Source organism: Zeus faber (assembly GCF_960531495.2).
Source record: "Zeus faber genome assembly, chromosome: 17".
Lineage (NCBI taxonomy): Eukaryota > Metazoa > Chordata > Actinopteri > Zeiformes > Zeidae > Zeus > Zeus faber.
The window spans coordinates 7,888,161-7,903,174 of record NC_137204.1 but is presented as its reverse complement, the minus strand read 5'-3'; the positions used below and the strand labels follow the sequence as shown (position 1 = coordinate 7,903,174).

The 15,014-nt window shown below is 41.0% G+C and overlaps 1 protein-coding gene across 2 annotated transcripts in view; it reads right to left on the bottom strand.

Moving 5' to 3' along the window:
* Positions 1 to 7,856: 7,856 nt before the first annotated feature.
* tnfrsfa (tumor necrosis factor receptor superfamily, member a) overlaps positions 7,857 to 15,014 on the bottom strand; it is a 29,261-nt gene continuing 22,103 nt past the window's right edge. The window contains exons 8-11 of one of the 2 annotated variants that reach the window (XR_013844617.1): positions 14,723 to 15,013; positions 14,527 to 14,563; positions 8,510 to 11,317; positions 7,857 to 8,473 (exon numbers count right to left, since the gene is read on the bottom strand). Coding sequence is in view for 1 of the 2 variants with exons in the window: in XM_080018016.1 (XP_079874142.1) it covers positions 11,016 to 11,317; positions 14,527 to 14,563; positions 14,723 to 15,013 (630 nt within the window). In the remaining variant the exon portion in view is untranslated. Of the gene's footprint in view, positions 11,318 to 14,526; positions 14,564 to 14,722; position 15,014 lie in introns of both variants that reach the window. The other variant, XM_080018016.1, reaches the window with a different exon arrangement.

The following is a 15,014-nucleotide window of genomic DNA, read 5'->3' as shown; positions in this document are numbered from 1 at the left end:
TCCAAGTTCACTGGAAGAGTGTGCTCTGGCTCTCTGTTTTGTGATTGTTTCCATTCGCGTTCTAAACGAGCAGTTGCCATCACTCACGATAGCCTTCGTTTCACAAGGGTCACCCATTGCAATTGCTTGATGTGTGTGACTGCTGTTGTTGGAAGGAATGACAGTCACTTTCGGACCAAGTTGCTTTTGTTGAGCTGTTGTAATTTTGCAACGTTTTTACCTTGATGACAACCTCCAAGTCATTTAGATGGTACACTGACTTGTAAACATGGAGAAATTCCGTTTTTTTTTGGCCTGATAAACCTTATATAAAAAAAACCCCCTGATCAACTCAACCTGACGGTGAAAATGTCCATTAATAACGCTCATAAATATGTCGCTGCTCCACCTCCCCGACGGTGCGGATGAGACGGGCCAGTGGTGCGCCTGGCACCCGCATCTCAGCCGCTGGCAAACACCGGCCCTTAATTCATTGCGCCACGGGGTTGAGCTGCTGGATGAGTCATACTGCAAATGTCCAACTGAGCTGCGTAAGTGTGAATCGACAACTGCATAACATGATCCCTGCTTAATAATCGCACATGTATTGCCAGTAATTGTTAATAAGCATGCGTCATTATTTACCAGTGATCTCTGAATGGCTTTACCAATTGGCATGGCTCTATTCCGTCAATTCAAAGTCATCATTTGGCTTTGCAATTGTGATATTGAAATATAATCTCTTCCTCAAACATTGTCTTTTATTCCACAGATATTTTCATGTCCTGATAAAGGCAAGTTCCTTCTAAACATCATCTCGGTCACTTGCTGTCAAACATTTTGGGTTTTGCTCCTAAGTACTGCTGTCAAACTGACAAAAAACTGTTCCTGGAGTCTCTCAAACTGCATCACACGGATGAAATGAGCCTCTTAACACCGAGATGTGTGGAGAATCAACAGGTATATTCAAAGGAACTTCATCTGTACTAAATGTTGTCAGAGATTTGCACGAACTTCTGTAGGAATTTTTTGCAGTCCTTACTTTTGAATTTTGTTCAAAGGGTTCATAAAGCATTTTAGTCTTTTTTTTTTTTTAAGGGGAGTGTGGCTGACCTCTAAAGCAGCACGTTCTGCCCATCGATTATTCGCTGCCTTGGAATGTTGACTTCTTTGAGGCGTCTGGATGGAAACTCAGAAACACAAAAGAATTACATAATTTCATAACAGACACAATAAACATATATCACCTACACTGTGTAGTTGCTTATGGTTATTGTTACGACCAACTACAATTCAGGAATATTGTATACATTGATATTTCTGGAATGTCTATAAATTCTGACAGTGATTCTATTGGGTATTTATTTTGGAGAACTTACTCTAGTGCATGCCAGCTGTCCTCAGAAGCCTATATATTTATGACGTTTAATACGCTGAGCTTCATTTAATCCAATTGTCTTCTGTTAATACTTTAACCTAATTATTTTGAAACATAATAAAGATTAATAGTAATAAAATAATACCCGTCACTTTGTAACTTTGTATGGTTAAGAGCTTGTATCCTATATTCCTTTTGTTAAAGTCCAATTGTGACTATACAGTATCTGTGTGTGGTGAGCTGTACTCTGTCAAGTTTTTCATTAATAAAAACAATAGGGCTCTTTCACGGCTGGACCCCTTATAATAATAATAATAATAATCATAACAACAATAATAATAATGATAAAATAAAATAATAATAATATGCAACGTGACGGAAATGATTGAATCCAAATCCTCATTCATATGGAAAAAACAATAGATAATGTAAAACAAAATACAGTTACATAATGATTTTGATACAATTAAGTAATACAAAGGATAGATAGATGCACTGCAACTATGCAGCAAGTAAGTCTACTGAGAGTTTTAGTTCAGTTCACTGATGCTAGTATACTGTGCGTGAGCCTGACTCTGCATCGTCTCAACAATATTTAGCGAAACATTGGACATAGAAGAGATTGACAGAGTACGCTCTTCCTTTCAAGGAATGACTACGGTTGAGAACATCGGATTAAGCTGGAATTGTTAGAGGCACGTATTGAAAATATTTATCATTCATTTGAGGAAGTGCTTCCAGGTGTCCATCCTCTGTCAGATGTACAGTGTCTCCATCTCCCCAGCTCCTACTGTATGGACTTTTGGACTTTTCCTTTCACCATAGTGACTCGACGTCTTCAAATCATAGGCACCGATTCAGAACTGTCCAGCACCACGTCTCAACTTCTGAACATCGGAAGTCCGATTAAAGATCTCCTCTCAACTCCCCTTCTGCTGGTGCCAGGTCTACAGTTCTGAATGGAGTTGTCACAGGTTTGTTGCATGGAGGTTTCACTAGCTGGCCATCGGTGGCCAAGAGAAAGGAAAGGCCTCCGCTCCCTCCCTGTAATGGTCGACCGTCTTTGCAAAACCGAGAGTGAGCAAATCGCAGGACATTACAGCACCCTGCTGAAACCACCAAATCAAACAGAAGAGTTCTACAGCAAGGAGCCTAGATGGAAGGAGATCCATGAGCTCCATCATCAAGACTGTGGGCTGGCAGGTAAAGATGGGCTAAATCCAGGCATGATTTATAGAACTTTCCTGTAATGTTTTCATTCATTTACTTATTAGTTTATTCATTCATAAGTATAAATATGTCTTGTTTATATATATTTATGGTTTGAATCCCCTCCCACGTCCCTTATGTGGGTTGCCTTTGCATGCATTAACATTATTAGAATTATGATTTAATACCCCAATTTCTCAGCACCTTTATATTATTTATTGAGTTTGTGTGTGTGTGCTTTAAGTTCCTAATGTCTATTTTTTTTATTTCAGACCCTCTATTCACATATATACAGTATGTGTGTGTGCGTGCGTGCGTGCGCGTGTGCCTGTGCGTGTGTGTGTGTTTGGAAATGTGTGTACCTGTGTGAATGAAATTCATATTTTACTTACCTTGTTGCCATGTGGAGCACTCTCATGGACATCTGCCCAAGGACTCTGGGCCCCACTGGTCTTCCCCTCCCCCCGGTTCCTGGGCGTCGACCTGCACCTGAGGTAACCCACCAGGACTTCCGGAGGATCCCATGTAACAGACGAGAGAGGGAAACACATTTAATCTACACAAACAAGCGTGGCAATCGTGTCCTCCGATGTTTGACACAGTGTAAAACCCCAAACCCGGAAAAAAAAGAGAAGAGTACAAAAGAGAATGAACAGTGTGCCAGTGCATCAAGGGCCATATGACCATCAATAACTGAAATAAAAAAAAAACAAAAAAACCTAACCCTAGTGTGCCAAGTTCTGCAAGGATGTAAGAATGTCCGATAGGATTTCACTTAATACATTCTGAAAAATAGCCAAGCTTTGGTCCTTACCCCATGACAATATTGAAATTATCATAATATCATGTTGGATGTAATGTAGTGAAGTAAAACCCCAAATGATCAATTGGCATTATCAGTGATTCTTATTGGTGGTACATATGTCTAAGTCGATAGTCATCTGGAAATAATTCAGTTCAGTTGAGCTTATTTATTTCTTTTCATGGATACTTTATATCAGTCCCTTTTCATCATATGACGTCATCAGACCTCTTTCATGTCAGTTGTGCCGTTACCTCCAATGTAGGTTTTGCGTGTTTTACAGCGAATCCAACCAGGCTGAGAAACAGTGAAAAAGAAAAATGAAAGGAAAAAGAAAGAAAGAGCAACGGAGAGACACACAAACAATCATGTGGTTCATAGCAGGTCTACACTGTGTCATCCATTTTGTACGCGGGTCTCGCCGATGAATAAAGGTCCCACAGTGCAGCGGCGATTCTGAGGTTCGGAGCGGAGCAGATGATCGCAGGGCGGACCCACAAGCGAGTCATGCAGGGAGGAGGAGGAGGAGGAGGAGGAGGAGGAGGAGGAGGAGGAGGAAGCGGGACGGCCCGGGGAGCTAGGGCCATGGTCTTACTGCTGGGGGCGGGGATGTCCTCAGTATAGGCACTTTCCTGACACTGGCGTTACTGTGTCACTAATAATCCATTAGTGATGACCAACCATATAAGATAGATGTGAATTGGTGTTTTCAAGTGGTATGAAGGCTGTTTGTCACAGAACAGAAGTCTTAGAAGTGAAAAAGAAAGCAAGATGGAATTTACTACATGTTGGACGATTATGTGCTGCTATGCCCCCTATTCTATAAGTCCTACTCCCCCCAAAACTGTACATGTTCAAAAATCAAAAGTCCAAGACCTGTCCAAATAGTAAGTTCCTGCTCTTCCGGTGTTGGTATTTCCCATCTTGTTTTTACAATCAGGATGTGAGATAACAGCGGGCAGAAGTTCAGGAATATCCCTTCCTCCTGATGATCGAATGCTCACTTCCTTTTGGAGGAAAAGTTCACATTCCCCACCTCTCCCATAACTGCTCATATTATATACCCTGCACATTTGGTTGTAGTAGTGGCCGTGTCATAAGAGGTGAGATGAGACGTGAGTTAATTGAGAAACCCTTTCCCTCCCTTTCTGGCGTTCCGTGCTCTACTCCCTTCATTCTGAATGTGCCTTTCCTTCCACGACGCTGAAGTTACAGTAGCGGCCGATTCTGAGCTTCTGATGTCACGGTGCGTTCAAAAACCAGGTAGGTCTAGATAAAAAAAAAAAAAAAACTACTATACCACTGTACTGTACGACTAGAAAGGAGTCACGCCTGGACTAGATTATAATAAGAAGCATTATCAGCATTTCAGACCCTATTTCGGATTTGTGAAACCTTTATTCAGTATGTGAAGACAAGAAAAAGGATGGATTTCACTGTATTTTCCCACACTGACGACTTGAGAGCAGGTCTAGCTCAAAAACGACTGTACTTTAAGTAGGCATAAATTAGGTCACATGACTAATTTTCTTCTTTGGTCTGCTCCCGTTTGGGATCGCCACATCTGCCTCCAATACCTTATGTTCTGACTAATAAAGTTGAATAAATCATTTGCTCTCAAAATCTAAGGGGAGCAACAGAATGCATATATTACATCCCATTCAGATATATCTTTTTGGGGGGGGTACTTCCAAAATTCATAAAACTGTGAGAAATTCAACTCACTTCATCTTATGTTACGGAAAGTTGAGTCACTGGCTCAGATACTACCCCAGAGCATTTAACTAATTTGACACTGTTCATTATATATATATATATATACACACACACACACACAGATTCAGTTGTCTAGCATACAAAAATCAATCTATGGCACTTTGATATGGCTATGGCTATGAAATCGTCTTGTGAACTCATAATGTACGATTCATGGAGAAATTGTGGGCCAAAGAGGTGATAATAATAATAATAATAATAATAATTCATACCCATACATTCCTATCCTTCTCTAACAGTATTTGTGCTTAGAGTGACCTAGATCTATATTAATAACCATAATAATAATAATAACAACAACAACAACAATAGCTGTAGCTCTACATCCTACATGTGCCAAAGGTCAGTGCATGGAGAAGGCACAGTTTCCTTGGCAACGCTAATGCCAGTTCCTGCAAACCAGTGTATATCCTCATCTCATAGTAGTGTTTTCGGCATATGCCCTCCGCTCATGGGTCTGGGTGGAGTACCAGGTGAGCCACACACCAGCTTATATACAGAGTGTGTGTGTATAAATATATGTAAATATTAAAAAAAAAATAATAATAATAATATATATATATATATATATATATATATATATATATATATATATATATATATATATATATATACATATATCAATTGATAATAATAAATGATAAAATAATTGAAATAATAATAATTATATAAATAAAGATAAAATTATGAAACAATATTCAGGGTGCATCTTTTGCTATTTAATATCGGGAACAGGCTTTAAGCTTACAGTATTATAAGACTAAAATGGACACGGGATTTCTCAGACACGGTCTTACAATGGTCGTCAGTAACTGTGAACCGCCGGACCAACATGAGGCCCTTCACCGCCTCCGCCTTAATGCAAGCATGGCTAGTAAACAAAAACTATTTAGACGGAGCACTTTTGAGTGAGCAAAACTAAATCAGAATTCTAACTGAACCATTCACTCAGCTAGAAGATGACATATCTATCAGTCGCGCCTGAAGAACCGGTACCCTGACACTAAATAACCAGCGGAGTGGCGGCGCAGAGCATTTTAGGGGCAGGGTCGAAAATAAAGAGAAGCCTCATCTCAGAAAAGCAGGAACCCAGAAGGACTCTGTGGTGTGATGGGTTCAGATGCTCCCATTGCTGCTGCACAGGTTGACTGGAGGAGACATCATGCGTGACGAGTCCGTGGCTCAAAGAGCTACGTCGTCTGAGGGTTCGATGCAGAGCCCTCAAGTCCTTATTCTTCCATCCAAGTCCTGTTCCTTTCATCAAATGATTGGAGGAGAGGACCACGCCGCCTAAGACTCAGTGGCTCAAACTGGTAACCCGTTCTTAGAGGGCTTGACTATTTGATGCCCAGTGACATCTTGAAAGGTGGGACGTTGACCAGCACCTGGAGACCAGGGCCGAGCGTGAAGGCCACCTGGCGGCATAATAGTTCAACGCTGTTGTCGCAGGCTCGACTCCTGTTGGATTGCTGGGGGACGGAAAAATCAGCCATGTCCACTCCGTATGTTCTCTCAGGGCCTTTTTTCTTTCTTTCCGCGCCATTTTTCAGAGACAGAGAGAAAATTATTTACAGGGTATTGTAGAATACAATGTTCTGTATTGACATTGTATATATTCATATATTTATTTATTCATAAATTTACCATAACTAAGTGTCTCGATCTATTTTTAGAATTGTTCAATTTTCATTCAGAATTAAGTGCAGTGTTGTCTATTATTAGTCTATAAATCAGCGTAGTGTATCCACACACTGTATGTTTTTATAAAAACAGTGGGCACCAGTTTAGGACACCAGAGGTCACTTACTGAAATACACATCCTTAAATCTATTGGATTACCTGTCAAATCCGGAAATGTGTACGGAAGATGTATTCAAATTCATAAATAATAAGAACTTAATTGCATGAAAAAAGAATCAAATTGAAGTCCAATTAATTTTTAATCCTAAATTTAATTACTTTGGGTATCCCATTGGATGATATATTCCAAGGATGGATGATCTGTGGGATTTAGGGCGGACAGACCATAAAACATAGAAAATAAAGTGATCTTACATGAACCGTCAAAAAAGTTTATTTATGGCTGTAAATCCCTTGTAAAATACAATTGGTCACAGGATTTAGTCTCCCTCCTAAATTTTTTCCTTTCTCATGAGGGATTTAAGAATAAAAGATGATATTCAACATGGAAATCGAGGGCTTTCAGACTATTGTTTCATTAAAGTAAAAAAATAATCTGGATACTTTGTCAAGCCACTTTATCTATAGACTTTTTATCTGTAGATACAATACATAACTCAAACTAAATTTGCCTAAATAAGTTTGGACATAATTTGCTGGTCAGAAAATTTGGCCTCGTTCAGGCCCTGGACTCTACCCCTGCGCATAATCATTAACTTCAATCTCCTTTTACTTTAAATGGAGCGTAACACCCAGAAAGCCAAGTTAAAGTGTGTTCACACACCACTGCACCGCTTTCCCAATCATTAACACTTTAGGATGACTTTAAAACGTACATTTATTTAATGACTTATTATCTTGGAGCTTGATTGTGGTTCCTCATTACTAGAGCACATTTAGCTCCTCTCAGAGCAACTTAACTATAAGTACAAATTTAGTTCAAATCATTCTGGAAATGTCCCTGATTTTAAATAAAATGACTACACCCCCCCCCCCCCACCCACCCACAATAAATTACAAATGTACACCAAATTAAAGATAGCATTTCTGTACAAAAACTTTAATTAAAATCAACATATACAAATAATTTATTGTTTTCTTTTGCATTTGCATATGAAAAAAATAAACTAAGTGAAAATGACTTAAATAAAGATGTACAGAACTTTTTTTTTTACATACATATTTTTTTCTAAAAGTATCGGATGGAGAACTTGGTTTTGTAAAGGCTGACACTTTGAAATAAGTGTGTGAAAAAGGGGATGTGATAAAAAAAACACAGGTACATACGCAAATGAGTGTGTTTTACAGTTATTACTGAAAGGCCATGGACATTTCTTTTTACATGTAAAGAGGCTATTTTGGTTTAAAAAAAAGTAAAAAGAGAATCATTTCTGAATGTAGAAATCTAGACTAAATGGTGTTTTCCGCTTGTCTGTCGATAGGGGGCAGTGCCAGCACTGTTGCCTTGAAATGTAGCTGTAAAATAAATGCTCTTTATTTCTACAAGTACACACTGCAGAAAAAAGTATACAATCTAGTTGATATTTATTTATGTGTCTACAATAATAACATTATTGTTATTATTATGTCTGTTTGTACACATGGACTTCATTGGTTGGCACATATATATTTATATACTATGTTAACACCTTTGCACACACACACACCCACCCACACACACCCACACACACACACACACACACACACACACACACACACATAATTGTACATATATATATAATTATACACACACACACACACACACACACACATATATATATATATATATATATATACACACATACATACATACATATATATATATTTTTTTTTACATAAACATACATACATACATATACACACATATATACATATATATACACACACACACACACACACACACACACACACACACACACACACACACACACACACACACACACACACACACACACACACACACACACACACACACACACACACACACACTCAGGGAATTGGTTTGAAATGTATATATACACACGACGGGGGAATTAAAACCAAACTTTCTATATCCAGAAAAGCTTTCCTTCATCTTATCTGAGCCCGACGAAAAAAGAAAACTCCCCGTACCTGCGTCCATCGGTCGGCTGGGAATCGTAATTGTAATTGGAGTCGTATACTGTGACAATTGTGAACTTCATATTCACAGAACAACTATCTGTGACTAACTATTTTTGTTCCCGGGGCTGTATCGGCAAAGGCTATAAATAACGACCTAAAAACAAAACAAACGAGAAAAAAAACAAAATAAATACATCAATAAATAAAAAAAAAAAAATGCCAGAACCGTGAATCTTCTCTGTGTTACGACGGATGCGGTATAAACATTTTAAAAGTTGTTTACAAAAGGAAAAAAGAAGGCAAAGCATTTTGGGAAAGAATAAGTAGGAATAACACTTGAAGAGAAAAGACTCAGATTCAGTTGTCTAGCATACAAAAATCAATCTATGGCACTTTGATATGGCTGTGGCTATAAAATCATCTCTTGAACTCATAATGAACGATCCACGGAGAAATTGTGGGCCAAAGAGGTAATAATAATAATAATAATAATAATAATTCATACCCATACATTCCTATCCTTCTCTAACAGTATTTGTGCTTAGAGTGACCTACATCTATATTAATAACCATAATAATAATAATAACAACAACAACAACAATAGCTGTAGCTCTACATCCTACATGTGCCAAAGGTCAGTGCATGGAGAAGGCACAGTTTCCGTGGCAACGCTAATGCCAGTTCCTGCAAACCAGTGTATATCCTCATCTCATAGTAGTGTTTTCGGCATATGCCCTCCGCTCATGGGTCTGGGTGGAGTACCAGGTGAGCCACACACCAGCTTATATACAGAGTGTGTATGTGTGTGTGTGTGTGTGTGTGTGTGTGTGTGTGCCTAAACACAAAAACACACAGACACACACGCAAACACACACACTGATCAGCCACAACATTAAAACCACCACTAATATTATGTAGGTCCCCCTCGTGCCACCAAAACAGCTCTGACCCGTCGAGGCATGAACTCCACAAGACCTCTGTGGTATGTGGCACCAAGACGTTAGCAGCAGATCTTTGAAGTCCTGTAAGTTGTGAGGTGGGGGCCTCCATGGATCGGGCTTGTTGTTCCAGCACATCTCACAGATGCTACATCGGATCGGACCCTAACCCCGACCATCCACCTGATGTGGAAGAAAACGTGATTCGTCAGACGAGGCCACCTGCTTCCATTGTTTCATGGTCCAGTTCAGATGCTCACGCGCCCGTTGTAAGTGCTTTCAGCGGTGGACAGGGGTCAGCATGGACACTCAGACCGGTCTGCGGCTACTAACACTGTGTGTTCTGACACCTTTCTATCATAGCCAGCATTAACTTTTTCAGCAATGTGTGCTACAGTAGCTCTGGGATCAAACCAGACGGGCTAGCCTTCGTTCCCCACGCACATCAATGAGCACCTGGGCGCCAATGACCCTGTCGCCGGTTCACCTGGTTGTCCTTCCTTGGACCACTTGTGGTAGGTACTAACCACTGCACACCGGGAACACCCACGAAACCTGTCATTTTGGAGATGCTCTGACCCAGTCATCTAGCCATCACAATTTGACCCTTGTCAAAGTCGCTCAGATCTTTACGCTTGCCTATTTTTCCTGCTTCCAACGCATCAACTTCAAGAACTGACTGTTCACTTGCTGCCTCATATATTCCACCCCTTGACAGGCGCCACTGGAACGAGATGAACAATGTTACTCACTTCACCTGTCAGTGGTTTTAATGTTGTGGCCGATTGGTGTATATACTTTTTTAAGCCTTAGATACAACCATGGGAAGCTCTTCTTTAAAGACAATGCTATACAATTTTGATCCAAAAAAAAAAAAAAAAAAAATGTTTTTTTTGTTCTTCTGTTCTCCTTCCAACGCCGGTCGTTTGCTCTCATTCTTCCCCTTTTTTCTGTGTCAAAACTACTGGCTTTTTCCGGACACGTCGCTCATTCATGGAGGCACTTTAGAGGTAAGCCTGTGATGGAGAGGCGACGTCGACCGCCGGCGTCTATGTGCTTCAGAGTTCAACCTGGTGATAAGTACTTTCTTTTGTTTAGTCTTTTTAAACTTCATTTTTGGATCCTCCCCATGTGAAGCATTATGGGATGTCAGGGCGTGTCTGCGTGCTTGTAGTAGCATTTCTGCAGGGCGGCGCAAGCGATGCTTTCGGCCGAGCGCCGCTGGTCCATGGCGAGCAGCGCCTCCAGCAGGGAATTGATGTCGGCCTTGAGACCTTCCCTCTGCATCCAGTTCTTCAGCAGGTCATACACCTTGTCACCGGGGGGCGCACTCTCGGCCATGCGGATGTGGTTGTCGCTCACGCCGATCGACCTGAAAAACTTGTTGTGGATCCGCACATCCAGGTACTCGTCAAACAGATCAAAGCTTTTCCTCAGCGACTTCTCGGACCCTGGAAAGAAAAGGGAAAGTACACATGACGACATTGCATTATCATATTTTCTTTTTTTTGCCGTCCAAAAAAATCCAATCGTTTCTTGTCTTGTGGGCAAACACAAAAAAGAAAAAAGAAAACTTGTAGGTTGCTCTTGCCAAAAAATATGAAATGCAGCCAATTTGCAGAGGATTCCACCAATCAATAACTAAAATATTAAAACAGTGTTTTTCAACCACTGTGCCACCGGGTGTGGAGGGAAAACTTTTACAATTCCACCGAAAATAAATAAATAACGGAGAGTGCCCACACTACAGACTCCCGAGTCATTTAAAAGATTTCTTTGTAACGAATGAATGGTTTGCAAGTCGTGTATCTCAAAATCTTAATGGGCCATAATAATAAGCGCAGTTCTACGCGTTTGTGACGTTTTGTAACCTTTTAAGTGGTTATAGTAGTGTGCCGTGGGATTACTTCCATTCTAAGAAGATTTTCATGGGAGGAAAACAGGTTGTGAAACACTATTAAAAAACAACATTGGGTAATCGTGGATTAAAAGCCAAGACAAAGTAAATGCCACTTAATACATTTTTCTTCAAAGTGGCAACAAACAGACATGAAAAAAACAGAAAATAAAATAAAGCTCACACTGAATCTACGGGGCGTATCGTCTCTGATTTGGCACGAGTGCAACAACAGTGTGGTTCCATCCCCTGGAGGATCGGAAACGGCCTGACAGTCATGAGATCAATCTATCATCCAGATGAGATGGAGGGAGGCTTCGCAGAGATGCTGTTTGTTCCAATTCACCGTGGACCGACGTGAACCAGATTAACCCTGTTAAGCCCACGGTTGTAATATTACAACATTCACTTTTGGCTTTACATTCTCAAGGGGTCTTAACTGTTTATTGGAGGAGCCCCGTTGGATGAGACGGAGTTTCTTCCCGCAAGCCATGAGAACTGTCAACGCTGACCTCACCAGGGGTCCTCACTGAGCCACACACATAGGCTCCACTACCTTCTGTACTGTATGTTGCATACTGTACCGCATACTGTATCACTGTACTGTATGTTGCATACTGTACCGCATACTGTGTCACTGTTCTGGGTTACTGCATACTGTGCTGTATTGCAGTTCTGTTCGGTGTTACTGTATTGCTGTGTGGTACTGTTGTATACTGTACTGTATATCTCTATACACACTTTATTCACATGCACATTTCTGTATATACAAATAGCCTATCCCAAATACATAACTCTATTCCCTTCACTTGTATTTTGTAACCCCACTTTGTATTACTTTTTTGAGTCTTATTTTCTTTTTCTTTTATTTATATTATTCTATTCACTTACGTTTTAAGGACCAGTTAGTTTCAGTTAGTTAGCTAGGTAGGAATTAGGTTAGCTATTATGTTCGGTTTGAGTTAGGTATTATGTTCGGTTCAGGTTAGCTATTATGTTCAGTAGTTAGGATTGTGCATCATCTCCGGGTGCGTTCTCTAGAACCTTTAGTCTCCCGTTTTTTTTACTAAATTAAGTCCCATAGCAACGGAAAGCAACGGGGAGACATGGCGTCCCGACAGTGGGGACGCACATGTTTTTTTGGAACAGTACGTAGTAAGGACTTCACTTTAGTGTGTTCAAAAAAAAAAGTTGAATAATTAGATCTCAAATAAAAAGACTGGAGGAGAAACAAAAGAAACTCTGCTCCAGTTCTCTGAGTTAGGTTTCCATTTTTATTTTCCATACAAGGAAGAAGCTAAGGAAACAAAATGTATCTAAATCTTTCTCTATGTGATTATATGTACAGGTACTCCTCCCTCAACGACCTACCTGTTTAATGATCGTTCAGACTTATGACCAGCTCTCTGACCAGTCTGCAAGGTACAATACCACGGCGTCTCAGCGTCAAGCATCTCATCGCACATCACCTTTTTATACACTATATACACTAAATATACTATATACCCTATATATACTATATACACTTAATATACTATATACACTATATATACACACATATCTCATCTCATCACTGTTCATACAGTCTCGTTCCCAGTTTGTCAGTATTCACTACACTAGCGTTTGCAATGGCCACGCCCCCTTAACGTGAAATAACACGGGTCCTCGCTTATCGACCAATTCGCTTAACAACCTTGTCCAAGGAACGGAACTCGGTCGTTAAGTGAGGAGTACCTGTATTGCTATATTATAATCACAAGATTTGCATATTGAGCGGCAGGTACCCGCAGGGGCGGGCGGAGGGTGTCCGAGCACCTGCCCCATGGACCCCACGGTGCCCTTCTTATCAGGCGCGCTTTTTTGTTTTTATTTTAAATGAATGAGTGTGGAGGTAGCAGATTTTCTGGGCAAGATACTATATTCAGCCTCGGCGCACCTGCAATGTGCACACAGCAGCTCCGCTGCGCTGCTCCGCTTGCCCAGAGCGGCAAAATGCCTAGAACCGGAGCTGGGGATCCATGTGCCTTGTTCTCTTTTTTTGAGCACCTGCCCCTCAAAGTCTCTGTATGGGACTGTAGAGGGGATGTGAGACCCGATCACCAGTGGTAACTTGACAGCAATGAGCAGAGACGGGGAGAGCCTCGGCCCCCTCTCTCCCTCTCTCTCTTTTCCCTCCCCCCCCCTCCCTCCCTCTCTCTTTTTCCTCCCTCTCTCTTTTTCCTCCCTCTCTCTCTCTCTCCGCTCCTGGATCACAACACGGTAAACTGCACTTACGCCGTTTAAATTCTCAGATTTTTCCCGGCGGATATAGAAAGAAAAATCAGCTCAAGCCTACATTCCACCAAAATTAATCATTCTGACAGAATACAATTATTCTTGAGAGAATTCCATTCAAGACTCTTTGTTCATCATTCAGGAAGTCCTCCCTCGCTCACTGTGCGAATCGTGAACCAAATGAGTCAGAAAATTGAACGATTCTTTACTCTTTACTGAATGACTCATCAATTACCTAATGTCAAAAAAAGTGTGAACTTGAACTTGAACTTGTTCTAATAAACACGGAGCTGATATTTTGGCTGAAACGTATGAATTAGATGAATCAGTACAGCCTTGCAATTTTGATCTTGCAACAGAAGAGCATTTTCCCGACACACCTGGCGATCTCTCACGGCACTGTGGTTCAAAAACACTGAATTTGAATATCCCATAGTCTGGAAATACATCACTAAAAAGTGAATACATTTGATCAACAAGGACACTCACCTAAAAGTGGCACTAATCGCCTCTGCAAAGGGTCGTTCTGAAATACAAAAGTGTAGCATTAATAAAATAATAATAACTGTGATAATAAAATAAAAATAACAAATACAATGAAAATTCATAAAAAAACACAGATAAAAAATATAAATGGTTGATGGGTTGGCTGGTTGAAACGTTAATCATTTCTTATGAAAATCACCATGGCGGAGGGCAGCGGTCGCTGGGCGGCGGGGCTGGGGTGCGGGGAGCTTCCAGAGGAGGCGGCCGTGGGCAGGGCGGACAGGCTGGTCTGGGAGGAACTGGTGGTGTTGGGCAGACTGTCGCCCAGCCCCCGGTCCTCATCCTCCAGCAAGGGAGACACCTTGCTCATCCCCGCCTGGGTTTCCTGCAGCAGGGGCCGCGACTCGGGGCGCGTGTCCTCCTCGCCCTCGCCCTCCAGGCCGGCGTTCTGGTCGTTCTGTCGCTCCTCGGCTGTGGCCCCGCTCTCGTCC